The 21345-nt window shown below is 45.9% G+C and overlaps 1 protein-coding gene across 1 annotated transcript; it reads right to left on the bottom strand.

Moving 5' to 3' along the window:
• Window positions 1-15612: 15612 nt before the first annotated feature.
• On the bottom strand, window positions 15613-18475 carry LOC125269607 (putative leucine-rich repeat-containing protein DDB_G0290503). The gene has a single exon (XM_048192538.1). The coding sequence runs from the start codon at window positions 16405-16407 to the stop codon at window positions 15613-15615; it is 795 nt and encodes a 264-aa protein (XP_048048495.1). The 5' UTR covers window positions 16408-18475.
• Between the last annotated feature and the right edge of the window lie 2870 nt (window positions 18476-21345).

Here is a 21345-nt window from a genome sequence, read left to right as displayed (position 1 = left end):
AAAGCTCAAAGTTCAATGCCAAGCGAGATATTTTATTTAACAGAAGTCGCCTACATCGAACGGCCAGTTTGGACTACATCCCTCTACTTCCTTCTTTAATGACGTCACTAAAACAGTTTTTTGACTAACCTCCGCCCACAGGAATACACAAGAGTTGCGTTTGTAGAGTGTGTTTGTCGCCATGTCGTCGAAACGCTGTTATTTTCATCACGCAGTCCAATCACCGGGTCTGATTCCGGCTCAAATTGATAGGGTAAAATTAAAGACATGTTTACAATAACACTGAGCGCATGCATCTCCACAATCTCCACATTATGGTAAGAGGCGTGACTTTTCCGGGCACAGTGCGCTGAGAGCTGTCGAATCACAACACAGGAACCGCTGGCACAATCAGAACTCGTTACATATTTCTGAAGGAGGGACTTCATAGAACAAGGAAGTCATCAGCCCGTTTTTATGACAGTGGAAACAGCAGTATACAGATAAGTAAATTATGTGAAAAATACTGTGTTTTTTTACACGCGAAACATGAACACATGTTATATTGCACACTATAAACACAATCAAAGCTTCAAAAAACCACGAAAAACGGGACCTTTAATTGAGCGTCAGCAGCACAGCAAAAAATAGACCCAGCGCCGAAACGATCGCGGCACTGCTGCTTCTGCTCTGCAACGCGCTGCTGCGCAGCCTCTGCGTGCGGTGTGAATGCTCTCATCTGTTGACATGTGCGCCGAAAAAATACGCGCTGCTTACGCTCTGCTGACGCATGCGGTGTGAACCCGGCCACGACATATTTCCCGCCGCGCGCTCTCTGTCCGCTAGTGCTTATCTGTATGTGACGCAAGTGTTTGTTTGTGTGTGAGTGTGCGCGGGTGCGCACTCATTTGGATAATTGTAAACGCGCAAACACAGACAGAAAAGACATGCCATCGTGGAAATAAGATAAATAACATATTACTTAAGGGCTAATTAGTTTATGCTTAATAAAATAATAATTATGTTTAATAAAATAAGAAATTGTAATCTGGCGCTATAAAGAAAATCAAATCAAATTTACTTGACCTTCAAGGGGGGCGGGGCGAGCCGTTAGGAGGGCGGGGCGCCCCCCTTATATAATGGTTGGGGAAACCCTGGATATGGAGAAAAATCCTAGAATGTTTACATCAAAAACCTTAATTTCTTTTCGACTGAAGAAAGAAAGACATGGACATCTTGGATGACATAGGGGTGAGTAAATTATCAGCAAAAGTTTATTTAAAAGTGGAGTAATCTCGATTATCTCGTTATCTCGATCTGTTCGTTAGCTTGATGTGCTGTCAGTAATAATGATTAAACATCTTTTTACAGCCTACTCTCAAAATCTTCTCATCGATTTACATGTTTAAACTTTCAATAAGTCAGCCATTTACTTACAGCATGTAAAACAAGTGCAATTTAACCACAATAAACACCATTTTTCCCTGAGGTACTTAAGGACTTGAATGAGCTACATACCGCCGCTTTCCGCCATTTTCGAATATGAAGAATCCTCTCCTGTGGCATCACAGGATAGCACAGCGTCCATTGTATGCCTACTACAGAATTCGGACGGAAGCAGTAGGTCATCCGGGTACTTCTCGCCTACTGTTTTTCGAATACTATGAATTCGGACATACTACTCGCCTCGCATACTGTTTTTCGCATACTATATAGTAGGGAAGTATGCGATTTTGGACGCAGCCATGCACATTTATATTGGCTGCCAGCACCATTATCCCATGGGGAATGACAAACTCACATTCAACACTTTACACATATTCCCATAAATAGTCTAGAGGAAACATGTTGTCATAATGTTCCAAACACACAAATACACTTTTATGTTACAAAACCATTTACACTTAATCAAGTTGAACAGGAAATAACAGTAACAACTCGGCCGCGTTGTCCCTGAAACCCCCACCCTCCAATAATAAGTGGTACATTCCCATCCGGAACCAACAATTCCCGCCACTGTTTCCTGTCGGGACTCTAAAAATCATGGGACAGACAATACTGCATGAAATAATAATAAACAGATTTTCACAGGTATTTCATTCACACATTTAATTGGTAATCCTAATAAACTCTTGTATCAGTAAGCAGTCTTTGTGTGTGTGTATGTGTGTTCAGCGTCCATGTTAAACGTGCGGTCTTTCCGTGACTGTCAAACAGACAACACTGCAAAATCTGTTATATTCATATATTTATTGTCCAACATTCCTAATTTTTCTGATGCATATTAATTTAATTTAATTTCACATGTTGGTATTAATTCAGTGTTTATAATGCTAATAGTGTCACGGTTCGCAGATCCACTGTGTCATTCTGTTGTCTGTGTGAGAGTTGTGGGGTGTGTCACCTGATTGTTCTGTGTGGGCGTCGCCGCTGATTACTTATCAGCGGCAGCTGTGGCTTATCAGATCTTGCCTATTTAACGCCTTGTCTTTCGTCTCATGTTTGTCAGATCGTTGTTTGGAGTCCTGGTGTTGTCTCGTGTTACCGTGTTTCTTGTTTCCTGGAGTTGGAGTTCTCGTTGCTATTTCCTGTCTGTTCCCCTGGATACTCGCTCTGGATTTACCTCGCTCATCTCATCTCACGGATTCTCACCACGGAGCACCACTCACTACGGACACCATCGCCCATCCAGTCCCTGTGTTACCATCTCTCCTGCTGTCTGTGTTGTGACTGTGTTGTGTGTTTGTCTGACTATCCTGGCGTGAAGCACTATTAAAGTGAATAACTTGCTATTGCATCCAGTCTTCTTTTCACGTGACAGAACGATCTGACCACCTACCATGGATGCAGCGAGTTCAGCAGCTTTCACGGAGTTCATCAGTCACGCTGTTAATCGCATGGACCAGCAGCAGGAGAGTCTTTCCTCCACCGGACGCGCCGTCCAGGCGCTGGTAACACAGGTGTCCGAGCTCTCCCAGCAGCTACAACAACTTCGCGCTCCCACTGCGCCAGCCCCACCGTCCGTTCCCCCACCATCACCCGCGCAAAGAGACCTGTCGGAGCCCCGCCTTCCCGTTCCTCAGAACTATGCCGGTGAGCCAGATTTTTGTCGAGCGTTTTTAAATAAATGTTCTCTCCATTTCACCCTTCAGCCACGCACCTTTGAAAGGGAGGAGTCCAAGGTGGCGTTTGTTCTGACCCTGCTCACCGGGAAGGCGGCGCTATGGGGAACGGCGGTTTGGGAAAACCAGGACCCGTGCTGCTCCTCGTTCACGGCACTTGCCGCCGAGATGAGGAGGGTGTTCGACCGTGCGGTTGCGGGGAAAGAGGCCGGTCTTTGCTTATACTGCGGGACATCGGGGCATATCATCAGGAACTGCCCGGTAAAAGACCAAGCCCGATAGTAAACTCGACGCTACTATCGGGCGGGATCTCCGCCGAGAAGTCCTCGCCATCGACCCTCCTCCCGGTTAGACTGAGATGGGCTACACACGACATCACCTGTAGCGCACTTTTGGATTCTGGGGCGGAGGGCAGTTTTATGGACATCACGTTTGCACGACAACATGGAATTCCTACATCATCCCTTGAGCACCCTATTTCAGTCAACGCACTCAATGGACAGGCTCTTTCCAGTCTCTCCAACACCACGGATTACATCACCCTCATCACTTCCAGTAACCATTCAGAAGAAGCACAGTTCCTCCTCATGGACACACCTCACGCACCTGTCGTTCTTGGACACCCCTGGTTCACCAAACACAACCCTCGCATCGACTGGCAACTCGGAACTATCACTAAATGGAGCACCCAGTGTCACAAGTCTTGTCTATTGTCTGCTTGTCCCACGGTGTCTGTTTCTGTTTTACAGGATGAGGCGGTGGATCTGTCTAACGTGCCCAAGGAGTACCTTGACCTGAAGGAGGTGTTCAGTAAGTCCCGAGCTGCTTCTCTCCCTCCGCATCGTCCCTACGATTGTGCAATAGACTTAGTTCCGGGTAAGTCTCCGCCTAAAGGCAAGTTGTACTCTTTATCTGTTCCCGAGAGGGAGGCCATGGAGAAATATATTTCTGATTCTCTGGCAGCCAAGTTCATCCGCCCTTCCTCATCTCCAGCGGGGGCGGGGTTCTTTTTTGTGGGGAAGAAGGACGGGTCTTTGCGACCTTGTATTGATTACCGGGGGCTGAACAACATCACGGTAAAGAATACTTATCCTTTGCCGTTGATGTCTTCAGCCTTCGAGAGGTTGCAAGGAGCGTCCATTTTCACTAAATTGGACTTAAGAAACGCATATCATTTGGTCCGCATCAGGGAGGGGGATGAGTGGAAGACTGCTTTTAATACCCCTAGAGGGCACTTTGAATACTTGGTTATGCCCTTCGGGCTTTCCAACTCGCCTGCGGTCTTCCAGGCACTCGTCAATGATGTGTTGAGAGACATGGTTGATCAGTTCATATATGTCTACCTGGATGACATATTGATTTTTTCATCGTCTCTCCAGGAACATGTTCAACATGTCAGACGAGTGCTTCAGCGGCTGCTAGAGAATGGGCTTTTTGTCAAGGCGGAGAAATGCGAATTTCATGCACAATCTGTTTCCTTCCTAGGGTACATCGTCTCGTCTGAGGGAATTCGCATGGACCCTGACAAGGTTAAGGCTGTGGTGGATTGGCCAAGTCCAGATTCCCGTAAGGCCCTACAGCGGTTTCTGGGGTTCACCAATTTTTACCGGCGTTTTATTCGCAATTTCAGCCAACTAGCCGCGCCTCTGACCGCTTTGACCTCCTCCAGAACGACCTTCAGGTGGTCAGATGCAGCCGAGGCTGCATTTGCCAAACTGAAGGGCCGCTTCGTTTCGGCCCCCATTCTGATAGCCCCTGATCCTTCGCGTCAGTTCGTGGTGGAGGTCGACGCGTCAGAGGTGGGGGTAGGTGCAGTTCTATCCCAGCGTTCTCCCTCAGATAACAAGATGCACCCTTGCGCGTATTATTCTCATCGTTTGTGTAAGGACTTAGCCTATTTATTAGCTCAATTTAATTGTTACAGGGAATAAGAATTGAATCAACTGTAAATGATTCACTGTAAATGATTCAGAATTAATATTTAACACTTCATCAATTATTCGTCCAGCGAAAATTGAGGTTAGAGTATTTTACCAATTCTGGATAAAATATTATTCTGTGGCCAACAGTAACAATATTTTATTATGATTATTGTTATTATTGTAATTATTATATTATAAGCAAGAGGTAACTTGATCTTTTACGTTTAAAGCAGTAATTTGACACACAGCACAAGAAACTTGTATATGTGAAAATCAAAACAAGATTTATTGACTACTTCTAATGATTACAGGAAACTAAGGCTAAACACACACACACACACACATACATACATGCACACACATTCGCGGAGTTGATGAGTTATGAAAAGTCCCAAGTTCAGTGCTAACTTAACTCATAACCTGAGGAAAATCCCAAAAGCAGAGCTTTGGCTTGATTCTTTAGGTTTAAAGGAGTTTCACCAGTTTCCAGCAAGAGAGAGAGAAGTTTGCTTGTACCTGCGTTTGCGGTGACAGCTGAGGTAATCGGGTTGTTCCGTGACTCGTGTACAGCGGAATCCCGTTCTGGATTGGCTGTCTTTCAGGTGACGTCTTCTCGGGAAAGCCCTGTGGGTTGCGCGGAAGCTTTGAAGGATGCTGCTGGCTGGTGCAACTGTTCTGAGCGTCTGGCTTGAGCGGCTCTCTTCTTGGGAGACTTTGGTCAGATATTTCACGAAGTGTTTTGGAGTCTGGATGTGACGGCTGTCGAATGATCAGCGGCGCAGCTCGTGGTTGAAGTCGGGTGTTCGATGGAAAATCAGCCCCGGTCAATCAGTTATCAATGACCCATGCGACTTTTCCGCCGTGGTCAAAGTAGCGGTGCTTCGGCTAACGGGCTTCAACGGGCTTCTGACCGATTTCGAGCGATTTCTGACCGACTTCTGGCTTCCAGCTTCTGACTTTAGCTTGTTCGGACAGCATAGTTTTAAGGGAGCGATCCTCCAATGAGACGTTGCTACGGAGATTAGACACGCCTCGTCTATTGTCTATTGATCACATCGCGTGCTATCTGCAGAACATTCTCCTGTTTTATTAACAACTTTATAAAGTTTCTTAATATTTTCCTGATACTGAATTTCAATGTTTAATTCACACAGAATTACAGAGAATTATAAATTCTGCATTTAGAACTCAAACATGACACACTTCTTACACACATATTACTAGACTGACCTAATTAAAACAATGATTACAATAATGCATTTGAAGAAAACCCACATATTGAATACATTGAATAGACATGTTAGTAATTACATCATGGCATGTATTATTCTGTATATAGTTAATACTTTATGTAATCGACAATTGTCCCTTTTGAGATTCAAGATTGAGTCCTTAAGCATAGTTTAAACTTTGACCGGAGTCACGAGTGACCGGGTCACGATGGACGGTCAACACAAGGGAGGTATTGATAGGACAGATTCGTCTTTAAATCCGTTGATGGGTATTTTCCTGTTCCGTCCGATAATACAAGAGGGTTTTGTGAGAGAATCAATAGATTTAATGTGATCAAATCCATGTGATGGGTTCTGATTAGTTTATTGCTGATGAGCTAAGAAGTCCTTTGGACAGAGTCCTTTGTTAAAAGAAGTCACGTCATCACTTCTGTTAAGGCTAGGCGTTTCCTGTCAGGAAATGGATCTTTTGGACCAAACGAAGCTTTGTTCAATCATGTTGTTCATTGATAAAGTCATTGGTAAGTTCTGTCGAGCAATGCCCTACAGTCCCCCTTTTGGTTCCTGGTGCGAACGTCGGCAGGCACTGGAACAAGAGGCAGAGAGAGAACAGACACACACAAGACACAAACAACATCTCCATCACTGACTGAATTCTGGTGAAGGACTTGGGTATCTTGGAATAAACGGGTTCGGAACACTTCAGCTAACGTAGGGTCGTACTGTTTAAGATCAGTTGTAATTGGTGGTTTCGACTAATCTAATTGTCAGTGGTTCGACGAGGAGGTAGAGGCGTAATTTCAATCAGGTTGGTTGAGTTCTCGCGTTCAGGTTCTTGGTCAGTTCTATCACGTCGGAAAATGCGCGGGACGCCTGACGTGCATCTATCGAAAGATTCTTGCACGGCGTTCATTCGCTTGTGCAGGATGAAGGCCAGTGTCAAGGTCACAATATATCCTACAACAGTAGAGATGCAAAGTGCTGTGTCAGCAGCAGACCAAGACCGAATGAATGACACGCCAGCGGGCGGAAGGCGAGCTATAGCTTCTAAGGCTGTATCAACAGGAGTCAGATCAATAAGTTGTGTTCCTTCTTCCCTGATCCTTTCTTCCAATTCCGGATCGAGGACGAAGGAATGCTGTTTGAAAAACGGTGAGATTTCAAGTTCCGCCTGGTACTCATCGTCGCCAAGGTGATACAATGCAAGATCGTCTATGTGGAGGATCGAGCCCTTAGGGACACTGATCCAGAGGGTTTGGTTAGGCAGAATGCAGGGGTGTTGACTAACCATCGGTTTCCTATGATTTCGGCTTGCGTTGCCTCGACTTGAGACCATGGTGTAGCTTCAGCGGGGCAGCTAGTGTCGGGTCTAATTGATTCTAGGCCGCAGATGCCCTCGGTATTGTCGCGGACGAATGGTTTACTTGGGCAAAGGTAATGAATGTCTTTAGTGAGCGTACACATTTTTAGGTTTGGGGCTAGATACAACTGTTCGTTGTTATCATGGTACGCCACGACCTCAGGGGTGTGTATTTTGACATAGGTGTTCCCTTGCCAAAATCCGACGTTAACAACGTCTTTGAGCCGGTAAATATTGTTTGAGTCGATAATGGGCAAACTGAGGAGGAAGGCCAAGTCGCCGGTTTCTGGGCTTACATATAGGGGAATAGCGCTACCCAGGGAAAAAGCGAGATGGGTTTGCACAGGGTTAACAGGGCCCGGAGTGGCCGAGGCTAGAATGTTTTGGACCAAGCTAAGGGGTATCAAATAGTAGGGGATCCTCCCCATGGCTAAGTTATCGATTGAGGAACTTATTTCCCTTAGCATATCGGTCATGAGTGTAGTTAGGAGTTGTATTTGGGCTAAATCGCTTTGCACGACCGAAAATAGGGTGTTGATGGATTTTATCGTTTGATTGAGAAGGGTGCTATGGGTGTTTAAGATTGTGATAGTCCCGTTCAAGGATTTCCCGAAGGTTTGCAAGGCCTGGCTCTGCACTGAGAGCTGTTGTCGTATTACAGGCATTTCGGCCTGTATTTCGCCCACATGCCGTCTAACGGTGGCCAAATTTACAGCATTAGCGGTGCTCACGCCAATGTTAAACAGAGTTCCTACAGCCGCCGCAGCCCCAAGTAGGGCGCCCAAAAATCGTTTGGGACGCCGGTTGTACCCGCTTAATTCAGCCTGGGTTACAGTCATTTTCTGCAGTTGTTGCAGCATGTGGTTCACATCTGCCTGGGCATGGCCAAGGATCTCCCTAGTCCAACGGCTTCCGGCCCAGGTGGTTTGAGCGGCTGTGGGGGTGTAGTGAGCTCTGACAACATCACGGGGGTTGAGTCTGACATAAACCCTTTGAGTGTAGGTTTTGCAATTCGTTATCAATAACCCCGGTTGTTCACGGAGTACTATCCCTGACGCTGGCCCAGGAGACGCAACTTCTGGATGGGGCATGACCCCAAGTATGCAGAGACACAAGGCAGCGAATTTGAGCATCTCCCTGGTAATAGAGCAGAGAAAAGGAACAATTAGCACCGAAGATCATGATTTGGTAGGCTCATCTTCATTAGTTGGCAACGGGTTTTACGACAAACTCTAACGCTTTTGGTGAAGAGTAGTCAATCCTATTTTGGGATCTGTATCAGTTACGGGATTTTCCTGATGAGGGGAAGAGGGCAATGATAGTGAAAGAGGAGAAGGGAATGCATAAGGAGAGAGAGACAAGAAAACACAAAGAGACACAAGGACACTGAGTTTACGAGAGCAAAGTGAGTGTCACGTGTGGCAACTCCTTTCTACTAGAGGTTGTCACTAGCAGTGCTGTGGAGGAGCATGTGTAAGTGTTGTGTAAAACAAAACCAGAAAAAAAACTTTCCCTAGAATGACAAAGTCATTAGTGTGGTGTAGAGTAGGGGATTGTCAGTCTGTGTCAGTGGGTTTGAACCTCCCCCTTTTCCTGTCGGTTGGAACCTTGGTGCCTCTTTATCTGGTTTCGATGGACCCATCGAAAGACAGGCTCGTTGCGGCCTTGTCTGATTTTGATTCGGTAGGCGACAGGTGAGAGCTTGTCCACAATCTCATGTGGTCCTGTCCAGTGAGGTAGGAATTTCTTTGACAGGCGATGGGGAGCTTTCTGCCTTGGCTGGGCAAAGCTGTAGTACCACACTTTGTCTCCGACATTGAGTTCTTGGTAAGAGGCCTTTTTGTCGTAGTAGGCTTTACGACCTTCCACGCTTCTTTGGAGGTTTTGTGGTGCGAAGGCGAAAGTCGATCTCAGGTGCTGATGCAACTCTTCCAGATACTGGTGAGTGGTGTAGGCGGTGACGAGGTTCATGTCACCAGGTTGGTACAGCAGGTGTAGCGGTAGTGTCATTTGTCGCCCTGTCATCATTTCGAATGGGGCTACTCCGGTAGACCGGTGAGGGGTGGCCCTGATGGCCATCAGTACCACAGGGAGCTTGATATCCCAATCCTTTTGGTTGACGGACACATACTTCTTCAACATGCTTGCCACTGTCTTGTTGGCCCGTTCGACCTGCCCTGAGGAAATTGGATGATGGCTTATGTGAAGCTTGGCCTGTATGCCCAGGAGTTTCCATACATCCTGCATAACCTCAGCGGTGAAATGGGTTCCTCGGTCAGAGTTGACTCTGAGAGGCAGTCCAAATCTTGAGAAGATGTGGTTCATTAACAGGCAGGCTGTTGTTTCTGCTGTATCGTTGGGAGCTGGGAGACACTCTACCCACTTTGTGAATTCGCAAACCACGGTGAGGAAGTATTTGTTACCCCGTGTTGACCGTGGCAGGGGTCCTACCCAATCTATTTGGAGGTCTGACCATGGGAAGGTCATTCCTTTCCGTTGTAGTGGTGCTCTGTGGTTTGGGTTTGCCGGTTGGAACTGGCAACACACCAGGCATCCTTTTACGTATTCCGTCACATCTTGCTGCATGCCAGGCCAATATGCTACTTGTTTGAGCGTTTCATAGGTGGCCTTGGCGCCATGGTGTCCAGCGCATGGTGCATCGTGGGCGTGTGTCAGCATTATCCCCCTTTGGCTCTGAGGAACTACAAGCTTTGGCGCAGTTAGGGGCTCAGGGACATATGTGAGAACGCCGTTTTTGAGATGCAGCATGTGCTTGATTGAGTGAAGATGGCGGAGATCAGAGGACTTGGATAGGTCGGAGGTGGAAATGGGATGAGTTATCGGGTCGGAAATGTGAGCGACAATGGTTTGCAGCGTTGGATCCGACGCTTGGAGGGTGAGGAGATCATCAGCAGTGAACTGAGGTGAGAGTTCAACATGGGAGGAGGCGGGGGTTTGCGCGCCAACGGCGTGCTGGCGGCGGGTTATGGCTGCAACTGAAGGGTTGGGTGGGAGGGATGGGAATTTCCAAGGCTCTCCTGTGATGCACCTGCTTTGGCAAGGGCATCGGTTTGGTCATTGAGATCTTTGTCTTGCCCTGGTTGGCGTGAATGACCACGGACCTTTTTCCAGTAGATAATCATGTCATGTGTGGTGACAATGGCATCGCATGCTTGGAAAAGTTCCTGATGTTTGACAGGCTTGTTGTTAGCTGTCTTGAATCCGTTCTGTTTCCATCCAGCTAGATGGCATGTGAAACTTAGACGGGCATAGTTCGAGTTCAGTACATATCAGGAGTTCTTTGATGTTGTGGGAGGCGGCCAGTTGTAGGGTGATGAGGATGGCTGCTATCTCTGCATATTGCGATGAGTGAGGGCCTAACTTGAACTGTTGTGGTGGGCAAGGGTCATTGTTGAGCCAGACCACGCCTGCTCCCGCTTTCAAGTTGCCCTGTTGATTGTAGGAACAACCATCGACATATGCTGTGGCATGCCTTCACACACATTCTCCTCGAAGTACCTATAGTTTGTCAGTTGTGGTGGTGCCGGTTCTTTGGCTTCTGCTGAGGTATTCAGCGTGTCTGTTGAACAGCTCTGACAGGCTGCTAGCCCGTTTCCCAGTGAGGATTTGTGGTTTTGGGCATATCTTGCCTCGACGTCTCGTCCTTGGAGCGTCATTAACCATGTAGCTATGCGGGCGTTGGTTACCACGCCATCCCTGATTCGTTGGCTGTTGAGGAAGGTCACTGGTTGGTGACACGTTTCAATGATAACCTTCTGAGCTCCGATGTAGTTGGAGAAACGCTGAATGGCCCATACAGTGCAAAGCAAGGCTTTTTCGCAGTCTGAGTATTTGCATTCTGGGGGAAGCAAGGTTTTGCTGGCATAAGCGACCACCCGTTTGTCTTTGTCGTGGAGCTGGTACAGACCTGCACTGAGGCAATGATTGGAGAATCCAGCTTCCAGATAGAATTCTTTTCCTGGGTCGGGGTAGGCCAGGCATGGGGCGGAGCACAGGCGTTGTTTGAGCTCGCTCATGGCTGTGTCCTGGGCTTCCGACCAAACAAAGGGTTTGTCCTTCTTCAGGAGGGAAGTCAGTGGTCGTGCGATGTCAGCATAGTTCTCGATGAACTGTCGTGAGTAGTTGCACACTCCCAGAAAACTTCGTAGCTCAGAGATGTTAGTGGGCATCTTTATGTTTTATATTGCTTGTGTACGGCTGGATGCCGCCTCGTCCGACGAGCAAGCCAACATAATTTACCTTGGTTTTACACCATTGTCCTTTGTGGAGGGCAATTTTCGCTCCTGCTGTTGTCAGCTGGTTCAGGACATGGTCGATTTCTTTGAGGTGGTCTGCCACATTGTTGCTTTTCATAAGGATATCGTCAACATAAATGAGGTTGCCTCTGGCTCTGGCATCGGGGCAAGCTTTGTTCAGAAAGATGTTGAATTCAGCTGGGGAGTTGGCATAGCCAAAGGGGCACCTGGTGAAGGTGAATTGTCGATTGCCAAAGGTGAACGCCAACTTGTGTTGGTCATCCGGGTGGACAGGGATTGTCCAAAATCCTGAGGCGACGTCCAGTGTGGATAGGATCGTGGAGCCTTTGATTTTGGGAATCTCTTGGTCCAATTGAGTCATAGGCCATCGCGATAAGGGAACTTGCTGGTTCAATTTGCGATAGTCAATGGTGGGCCGCCATTTGCCGTTTGGCTTTAGGACTGGCCATATCGGGGCGGAGTAGGTGCTGTTGCAGGGTCGGATGACCCCCTTTTGTAGCATGGAGTCAATGATATCTTGCACTGATTCGAATGATGCTATCGGAATCTTGTACTGCCGCACAAATGTCGGTGGCGCATTTGGGTGAGTTGGGATGCGCACCATGTGGATATCAGTCAGGCCACAGTCCAGGGAATCCTTTGCGAAGGAGTCCTTATATTTGCACAGAACTTCTTTAAGTCCTTGGCGATCCATTTCACTGTGGAGGGCATCCGCCTCGCTCAGGATTTGTTGGACTTGTGCATTGAACCCAGCGTAGGGTTCCTCTGAGTCATTTGAGGGACTGTGGGCCTTGACAGTCAGTTCTACAGGTGACTCTGTTGCAGTCTGTGTTGACACAGCGTAGACAGCGAGGTGAGTGTCATCTGTAAGTTCTGATCGGCAGACACTTTCTTTAGGCACCGGCAGAATAGAAGTGATGGTGATGATCTCATGGGGCTTTGTGCAAGTTACGGTGTTGTGGCATTCATCTGACATTAGTTCAACTGGTATGTGGCCGATGACAGGAACTGTCAGTTCAAAGTCATGGAACGCCATCCCAGGTGACTGGCTTTTGGCACATTGATGTCTTTGGCCGTACAGTTGTTGAATAACACATACACAGCACGAGATGACACTTCTATGAGAGGTGTGGCTTCCAAGGTCAGTCCTAGTTTTAGGCAGGTCCTGGAAGGTTGGAAGAAGCCTAGCTTACTGTTAAGGGTCTGGCCAGGTCGCATGTTGAGGCGGACACTGACACTCTTGCTGTAAGCGGGGATTGTGGCTTCTTGCTCGTTGATCATGGCGCATGCATCTGGTATTGTTTGACCAGATCGAAGATTCTTGAGGTTGACTGAAGATGTCAATTGGTGTGACAAGGGAGCCCATATGACGTCATTCACGGTGTCCACGCAGGCTTTGAGACGGACCATGATGTCTGCTCCTATGTAGATGTCATGAGGCAGGTTGGGGACAACCAGGAAGTAGTGACTCAAGAGTCTGTCGTTCCATCGTATGTCTGCAGCACAGACAATCTTGGAGGTAGCCATGGTTGTTGACCATGGATTGAGAGGGAAGCGGCTATGCTTCGAGACGTGTGGTATGCTCTGATTTGTCTGCTTCAATGTTCTGAAGAGCTTCAGGCTGATAGCTGAGTTTTCAGCCCACAGGGCTAATGCTGCATCAGGCACTGATATGTCTTGGACATTTATGGCAGTCATGATTCGGAGGGAACCTGAGTCTGACGCTTGCAGTGAGCAGAGGAATGGGTCTTGGTTCCTGTTGCTTGGAGTGGAACTTGCTCTTGACTTTGAACTTGCATCGTCAGTCAGTGGATGGGGGGTGGTGTCTGTGACTTGACACTGCAATTCGTTGGTGTTTACTGACTGGAGGGGCAGAGGCTCACGGACTTGTGTCCACATCTTCAGGTGTTTGAAGTCTATTAAGGGTTCAAAGCGGTTAAGCAGGTCTTTCCCAATGAGGAGAGGATATGTGTTGAGTGGTGAGACGTATACTGGGTGAACAAGGTTCATTGGTCCCACTGTTAGGTGAATTGGGGCCACATGTTTTAGTTGTAGGCCTGTGTGGGAATATGCTTGGAGGTTCAGCTCACACCTTTGAAGTTTGAAGGTTCCGTTAGACCTCTTTGTTCTGTTTTGGACTTCTTCAAGGAGTTCTGTTGACATTAGGGTGATGTCAGCTCCAGTGTCGAGGAGGGCTTCGACCTTGATGTGTTGTTCGATGATAATGGAGAGGTAAAACTTTCTTGCGATACCTTTCTCAATGAGATCACCCAGGAGTTGGGGGACTGGAGTTTGGGATGATAGAGGTAGGATGTCAGCATTTATTTCATTTTCTTCGGAGGAGTGGCAGACGACCAAGACAGCACTTTCAGGAACTGGAGTGATTTCAACAGCAGGTGTTTGTTGGATGCTGCTGTGATCTGACCCATCAGGTGTTGGATCAGTTTCTGACTGTTTTGCAGGATGTTTAGGTGGGACTTCTTGTCCGTTTGAAGTTATGGTGCTTGTGGTTCTCTGAGAGAGAGATGAGGTGCTGTTCTCTGGGGTATGTTGAGTCAGGTGGTCGCTGCCATCTCGTCCGGCAGCTAGTCAGGATGAATCTGGTTTCGCTTTCTCTTCCCACTTCCGGTCGTCCTCCTTTCGTTGGAAGAACTCTTTCATCATCATTTTCATCAGCTCTTGAGAGTCGAAACAAGGTGAAGTCTTTTGTTCTGGTATGGATTCATTTTGAGCTCTGTCAGCTTGGAATCTTTGTGAGTTTTTTCGTCGATTCCTTGGGCTGGTTGCTCCAGGGTGTGTTTGTCGTTTTCCCTTGGATTCCCATGAGCCTTTTCCTCTGGGGTTTCCAAATGAGCTTGGCTGATTCCAGGTTTTCTCCCAATGACTCTCATGAGGTCTTGATTGGTTCCATGAATTTTCCCAGTGACGTCCAGGTGAGCGTTGTCGTCCACGTGGTCCATCCCAGCGGTTGTCTCTCGTTTAGGTCGAGTTCCAGTGTGGGAGTCCCACTCTCTGTTGGACGAGGATGCATTCCACTCTTTGGGTGTCGGCTTGGCAAGGTCTTGACGCTGGGTGCCCTCTAGGGCCAGCCCTGACTCTGAGTGTTGAAGTCAAGAACTGCGGTGGTTTTGGTGCCCTTTTCTAAGGCCATCTTCTGTTTACAGTAGGCTTTGTGCGCCAAGTCTCTTAACTGTTGAGCACTCATTGTGCGTGGACAGGCAAGGACGCCGAGATGGTGGCTCACCCCAGGATGGAGGTTTCTCAGGAAGAGAGTTTTGAAGTTCAATTCCTCCTCCATGCTCTGTTCGTTGCGAGACCCGAAGTATGCTAGCCTGAGTCGGCTATAGAAGACTTGAGGAGTTTCGTGACGACCTTGTTTTGTTTCCAGGGCAGCCACTAGTCCTCGTTCTGACTCAGGGTCGGCAAACTCTCTGATGAGAGCTTCTCGGAGCAGGTGGTAATCAGTCTTTGTGTGGGCAGGCTGCCGGTCCAGGAAGCTGCGCACTTCAGAGCTGGATGTGGCTCTGAGCAAATAAAGTCTATCTTTGTCAGTGACATTGGGTCTCATTTCCAGATGGAAGTCAATATCTTGCAGATAACTCTGAACATTTGGACTACCTGGCACATTTGGAGTGAATTTGCCAATGTTTCTAGCAAGCTTGTCAAGGTCTCTGAGGTCCAAGCCATGAGATGATCTGTGGCTGGCTGGAGCACGTTCTTTTAGCTTAGCGGGGAGGTAGGATTCTTCGGAGGGAACAGGTGACTGTTTTGGCACTGCCCCCTTTTGATCATGTGCCAGTCCAGGAACAGGGGAGCCGGTCCTGCTTGGCAAAGGTGAAGTCGGTGTCCGACGTGTTCTTGACGGCTCACAGCGCACAATTCATATGGATGCTTGAGTTCCTCTTTAATACTGTCAGACTCTTCTTTGATGTAGTCAAGCTGTTGTTTTAGGCGGCTGACCTCATTTCTTGACTCATTCAGGTGAGTTTCGAGAGCTTTAATTCGGCTGTTCTTGTCTCTGAAGTCAGCCTTTGCTTTTTCCAGTAGCTGTTCTGCGTATTGTAGCTTGTCGGAGAGGTCAGCGTAGTCTGCTCTGCCTCGTTCCATTTCTTGCGTAGTAGCTGCTAGGGTCTCTTTTAGCCTGTTGATCTCCTCTTTGGCGCCTTGTTCCACTTCATCAGGCCCTTCTCGTCGTTCCTGAGCCTCCAGCTCCAGCTGTTCGATGCGCCGTTGTGCATGTGTCAGCTCCTGCTGGCGATGGGCGGCTTGCCTGTCGCTCAGTTTGAGGGTGGCGATGAGTGTGTGGCTTAAGGAGCCGGTGATCTTGGCTAGTTCTTTGTGACTGTAGCTCTGGTTTGGGTCCTGTTTCATGAGGCTTGCTATGTTGTCATCCAGCTGGTCCTGTGTCTGATGCTTTAGTGTTTCAGCGGCCTTAGGTAGGAGGCTGTCTGTTACAACACTTAGCCAGGTCTCCAGATCCTTCCAGTGTCCAGCAGGGTCTGTTGTGCGAGACATGTTTGGCACCGCGAGGGAGATCTAAACCCGAAACTGACACAGACCTGAAGAAAAGAACAAAACACAACAAAACAAAACAAAACAAAACAAGCAAGCAGGGCAAATCAAAGGTGTAAGTGTGCAATGTCAACTGTGAGTTAATGGGAATGAGTAATGAGTGTGTAAATGTGCAGGTAAGACTGGTTCTCGACTGTGGTCCTCTCATGGATGTGCTTCTAACTCGGAGTCTCTGTGAAAAGAATCAGTAAGCACACACAGATAGCACAGCTAGAGAACAGCAGAAGAAAAGAGGAGCACAAAAAAAACAGAATAGCATTTAGCGAAGAGCAGAATAATAATGGGGTGCTTCCAGTTTCCCTATAAAATGAAGTTGTCGTCTTTAACACTATTTGCAGAATGAGTTTCGTAAAATTTTTATTTTAGAAGGATGGTTCTAGACAGGGGTTTTGAAAAGGATTTCAAAGTACCAGGACTGTGATTGTTATTAAAATTCCCTTCGGGGCGAAAGAAAAACAATAACAATGACAGTATTGGTTTCTCAGCTAGTAGGATTGACAACCATGCACCACTTAAAGCGCTTCTAGACGCGTGCTCAGGGTTTATGGACGCCTACCAGTCTCCTTGTCGACCTGCTCGAGCCTAGGCTGGGTAGGATAACAGGATGAGGAGGGAAGGTAAAGTGAGTGTCATACTATTTTAAAAGAAGTGTTCCGTTTCCCAAATATTTGTTAAATATTTCTCAAACACTCTGCTTTTATGACTTTCACAGGTACAAATCCAAAAACCAGCAGCAGTAGTCAAACCAGAAGAGGACAGCTGAGAGAGAGAGAGAGAGAGAGAGAGAGAGAGAAGAAGAAAGAGAGTGAAGTTTTGCTCCCAAAATTTGGAAAAATTACAGGGTTGACAGAGTGGTGGCGCTAGGGAGTCGCTACACCTAGGGGGTTGGCTTACTGCGCTAGCAGGAGAAGTCAACTGACCCAAGTATTGAGGGAGACCCCAAAATGTTCCTTTAAATAAATGAATTAAATCAAAGACTGAGGGAGTGAAAGTCTGAGACTAAACTTTATTTTAAATGAAATTTTGAATTCAAATTTGGAAGTTGTGAATTAAAATTGTAATGGGTTCAGCATTAAACATTGAGAGCAATTATAATCAAATTAATTAATCAAGTATCATCTGAATTAGGGAAGCCCAAATCCTAATTAATGACTAGTGAAATTAAAATTTCAAAGCCATAATTATTAGTTAATGATTACAATTGACAGATGTTGGTAAAGAACTACCATTAAATTAATCCACAAATATCCCTACCATATTAAATTGATTTACAATTAAAATTGAAATCGAATTAAAATTCCCAATCAAAAATTCATATTCCCAGATCTACATATAAAATCTACAAGAGCAATTATAAATAACAGGAAATGTCCTCAAAAGTAATCAGGATGATTGCTAATTACTAAAACAAAACAGTGTTTAACTGACAAGAGTAAATTTAGGAGAGAGAACTCTCAAACAAATGATATTAAAAACCAGGTTTATTAATTTAACATTTGTTAAGTTCTTTCAAATGGGAGGAGATGAGAAAAGATAAGATGTGTAAATTAGACAGAGAGGGAGGTGAAAGCACTAGAGTGAATTAAAGTTCAGTAAGGAAGAAGTCATTCCAACATTGCAACATTGCATTCAGACCACAAAATGCTATGCTAGCCACTAGCTCTTTAGCAATGCTACTAGCTTTACATAGACTGTAATGCAACCGCGCTAGTTTTAGCTAGCTCAGCTTATGCTCGGTTTTGTTTACACACAGTTAAATATGGCGCTGGCAGACTGCGCATGCACACTTAGAGGTTATCCCAGAAAAGGTTTCTTAGGGCTTCCGGGTTACAGCTGTCACTGTCGTGGTGACTGTAACGCACAACAAAGAATACACTTGTTCTATACTCTTTGCACACAGACAACAAATAATACAAAATCACATTAATCATTGAACTGACGGCGCAGTTCTCAATGACAATGAACCATTCAGCTTCTCATGTTTCCGAGCTGAACAACCCCCCTCAAGTTAGAGTGAGGCACATTAATCCACAGATTTTTCTGCAATTAATAATAGTAACATTACTGAGATCTCGGCAATCTGAATTATTCGTGTCAGTTTCTGGACACGCAACAACATGCAGGATTTACTGCACAAATACTTGATCAAGAATTTTTAAATAATCCCATTCAAATCAAACTCAGACACGTATAGTGTTTAGAGTATTAATATCTCATCTCACGAATGAGCGGATATAGGCGGCACATTAGGTAGCTACTCTCTAATGTGACCATGCAGGGATTTTAGCTTAGTTGAAATAACATTGGAACACGCAATATTATCCACTATAGCTAAGGCCTTAAAGAACAAAAGCAAGGAACACGCTTACTCTGTCCTGGTGCGCTCTCAGGCGACTTTCCTTTTGTCTTGGCAGACAATCTTAGATTCATTTACTGCAGTTTTAACAACAACAACAACAACAACAAAACGTACAGACAAACAACTCGAGTACAAATTAGATTAAACTGCACGAATTTTCTCCACCATTATGTAAGGATTTAGCCTATTTATTAGCTCAATTTAATTGTTACAGGGAATAAGAATTGAATCAACTGTAAATGATTCACTGTAAATGATTCAGAATTAATATTTAACACTTCATCAATTATTCGTCCAGCGAAAATTGAGGTTAGAGTATTTTACCAATTCTGGATAAAATATTATTCTGCGGCCAACAGTAACAATATTTTATTATGATTATTGTTATTATTGTAATTATTATATTATAAGCAAGAGGTAACTTGATCTTTTACGTTTAAGGCAGTAATTTGACACACAGCACAAGAAACTCGTATATGTGAAAATCAAAACAAGATTTATTGACTACTTCTAATGATTACAGGAAACTAAGGCTAAACACACACACACACACATACATACATGCACACACATTCGCGGAGTTGATGAGTTATGAAAAGTCCCAAGTTCAGTGCTAACTTAACTCATAACCTGAGGAAAATCACAAAAGCAGAGCTTTGGCTTGATTCTTTAGGTTTAAAGGAGTTTCACCAGTTTCCAGCAAGAGAGAGAGAAGTTTGCTTGTACCTGCGTTTGCGGTGACAGCTGAGGTAATCGGGTTGTTCCGTGACTCGTGTACAGCGGAATCCCGTTCTGGATTGGCTGTCTTTCAGGTGACGTCTTCTCGGGAAAGCCCTGTGGGTTGCGCGGAAGCTTTGAAGGATGCTGCTGGCTGGTGCAACTGTTCTGAGCGTCTGGCTTGAGCGGCTCTCTTCTTGGGAGACTTTGGTCAGATATTTCACGAAGTGTTTTGGAGTCTGGATGTGACGGCTGTCGAATGATCAGCGGCGCAGCTCGTGGTTGAAGTCGGGTGTTCGATGGAAAATCAGCCCCGGTCAATCAGTTATCAATGACCCATGCGACTTTTCCGCCGTGGTCAAAGTAGCGGTGCTTCGGCTAACGGGCTTCAACGACTGTGCTTCAGTCCGGCTTCTGACCGATTTCGAGCGATTTCTGACCGACTTCTGGCTTCCAGCTTCTGACTTTAGCTTGTTCGGACAGCATAGTTTTAAGGGAGCGATCCTCCAATGAGACGTTGCTACGGAGATTAGACACGCCTCGTCTATTGTCTATTGATCACATCGCGTGCGATCTGCAGAACATTCTCCTATTTTATTAACAACTTTATAAAGTTTCTTAATATTTTCCTGATACTGAATTTCAATGTTTAATTCACACAGAATTACAGAGAATTATAAATTCTGCATTTAGAACTCAAACATGACACACTTCTTACACACATATTACTAGACTGACCTAATTAAAACAATGATTACAATAATGCATTTGAAGAAAACCCACATATTGAATACATTGAATAGACATGTTAGTAATTACATCATGGCATGTATTATTCTGTATATAGTTAATACTTTAAGTAATCGACAATTGTCCCTTTTGAGATTCAAGATTGAGTCCTTAAGCATAGTTTAAACTTTGACCGGAGTCACGAGTGACCGGGTCACGATGGACGGTCAACACAAGGGAGGTATTGATAGGACAGATTCGTCTTTAAATCTGTTGATGGGTATTTTCCTGTTCCGTCCGATAATACAAGAGGGTTTTGTGAGAGAATCAATAGATTTAATGTGATCAAATCCATGTGATGGGTTCTGATTAGTTTATTGCTGATGAGCTAAGAAGTCCTTTGGACAGAGTCCTTTGTTAAAAGAAGTCACGTCATCACTTCTGTTAAGGCTAGGCGTTTCCTGTCAGGAAATGGATCTTTTGGACCAAATGAAGCTTTGTTCAATCATGTTGTTCATTGATAAAGTCATTGGTAAGTTCTGTCGAGCAATGCCCTACATTTGTCTCCCGCCGAACGCAATTATGATATTGGTAACAGAGAGTTGTTGGCAGTCAAATTAGCGTTGGAAGAGTGGCGTCACTGGTTAGAGGGTTCAGGGGTACCCTTTATCGTTTGGACTGATCAAAAGAATTTAGAGTATATACGATCAGCTAAAAGACTCAATTCCAGGCAGGCTCGGTGGGCACTTTTCTTCGGTCGTTTTGATTTTACTCTATCGTACCGCCCGGGCTCTAAAAACATCAAGCCCGATTCTCTTTCTTGCATTTTTGATCCTTCCGAACGCCCGTCTACTCCCGAGTGTATTCTTCCCGAGACATTAGTAGTCTCCACTCTTACATGGGAGATCGAATCGAAGGTCCTGGCGGCCTTAGAAGGGGTAACGCCTCCGCCCGCATGCCCACCGAACCGTTTGTTTGTGCCGGATGAGTTTAGGTCCTGCGTCATCAAGTGGGGTCATTGTTCTAACGTGGCTTGCCATCCAGGGGTTAATCGAACCAGATTTTTGGTCAAGCAA

Source organism: Megalobrama amblycephala, linkage group LG6 (genome assembly GCF_018812025.1).
Source record: "Megalobrama amblycephala isolate DHTTF-2021 linkage group LG6, ASM1881202v1, whole genome shotgun sequence".
Lineage (NCBI taxonomy): Eukaryota > Metazoa > Chordata > Actinopteri > Cypriniformes > Xenocyprididae > Megalobrama > Megalobrama amblycephala.
This window is presented reverse-complemented; position numbering and strand designations above follow the sequence as displayed.

Bases quoted from the DNA above. Each gene is read 5' to 3' on its own strand.
- LOC125269607 (XM_048192538.1), bottom strand. From the start codon at position 16,407: ATGTCTCGCACAACAGACCCTGCTGGACACTGGAAGGATCTGGAGACC.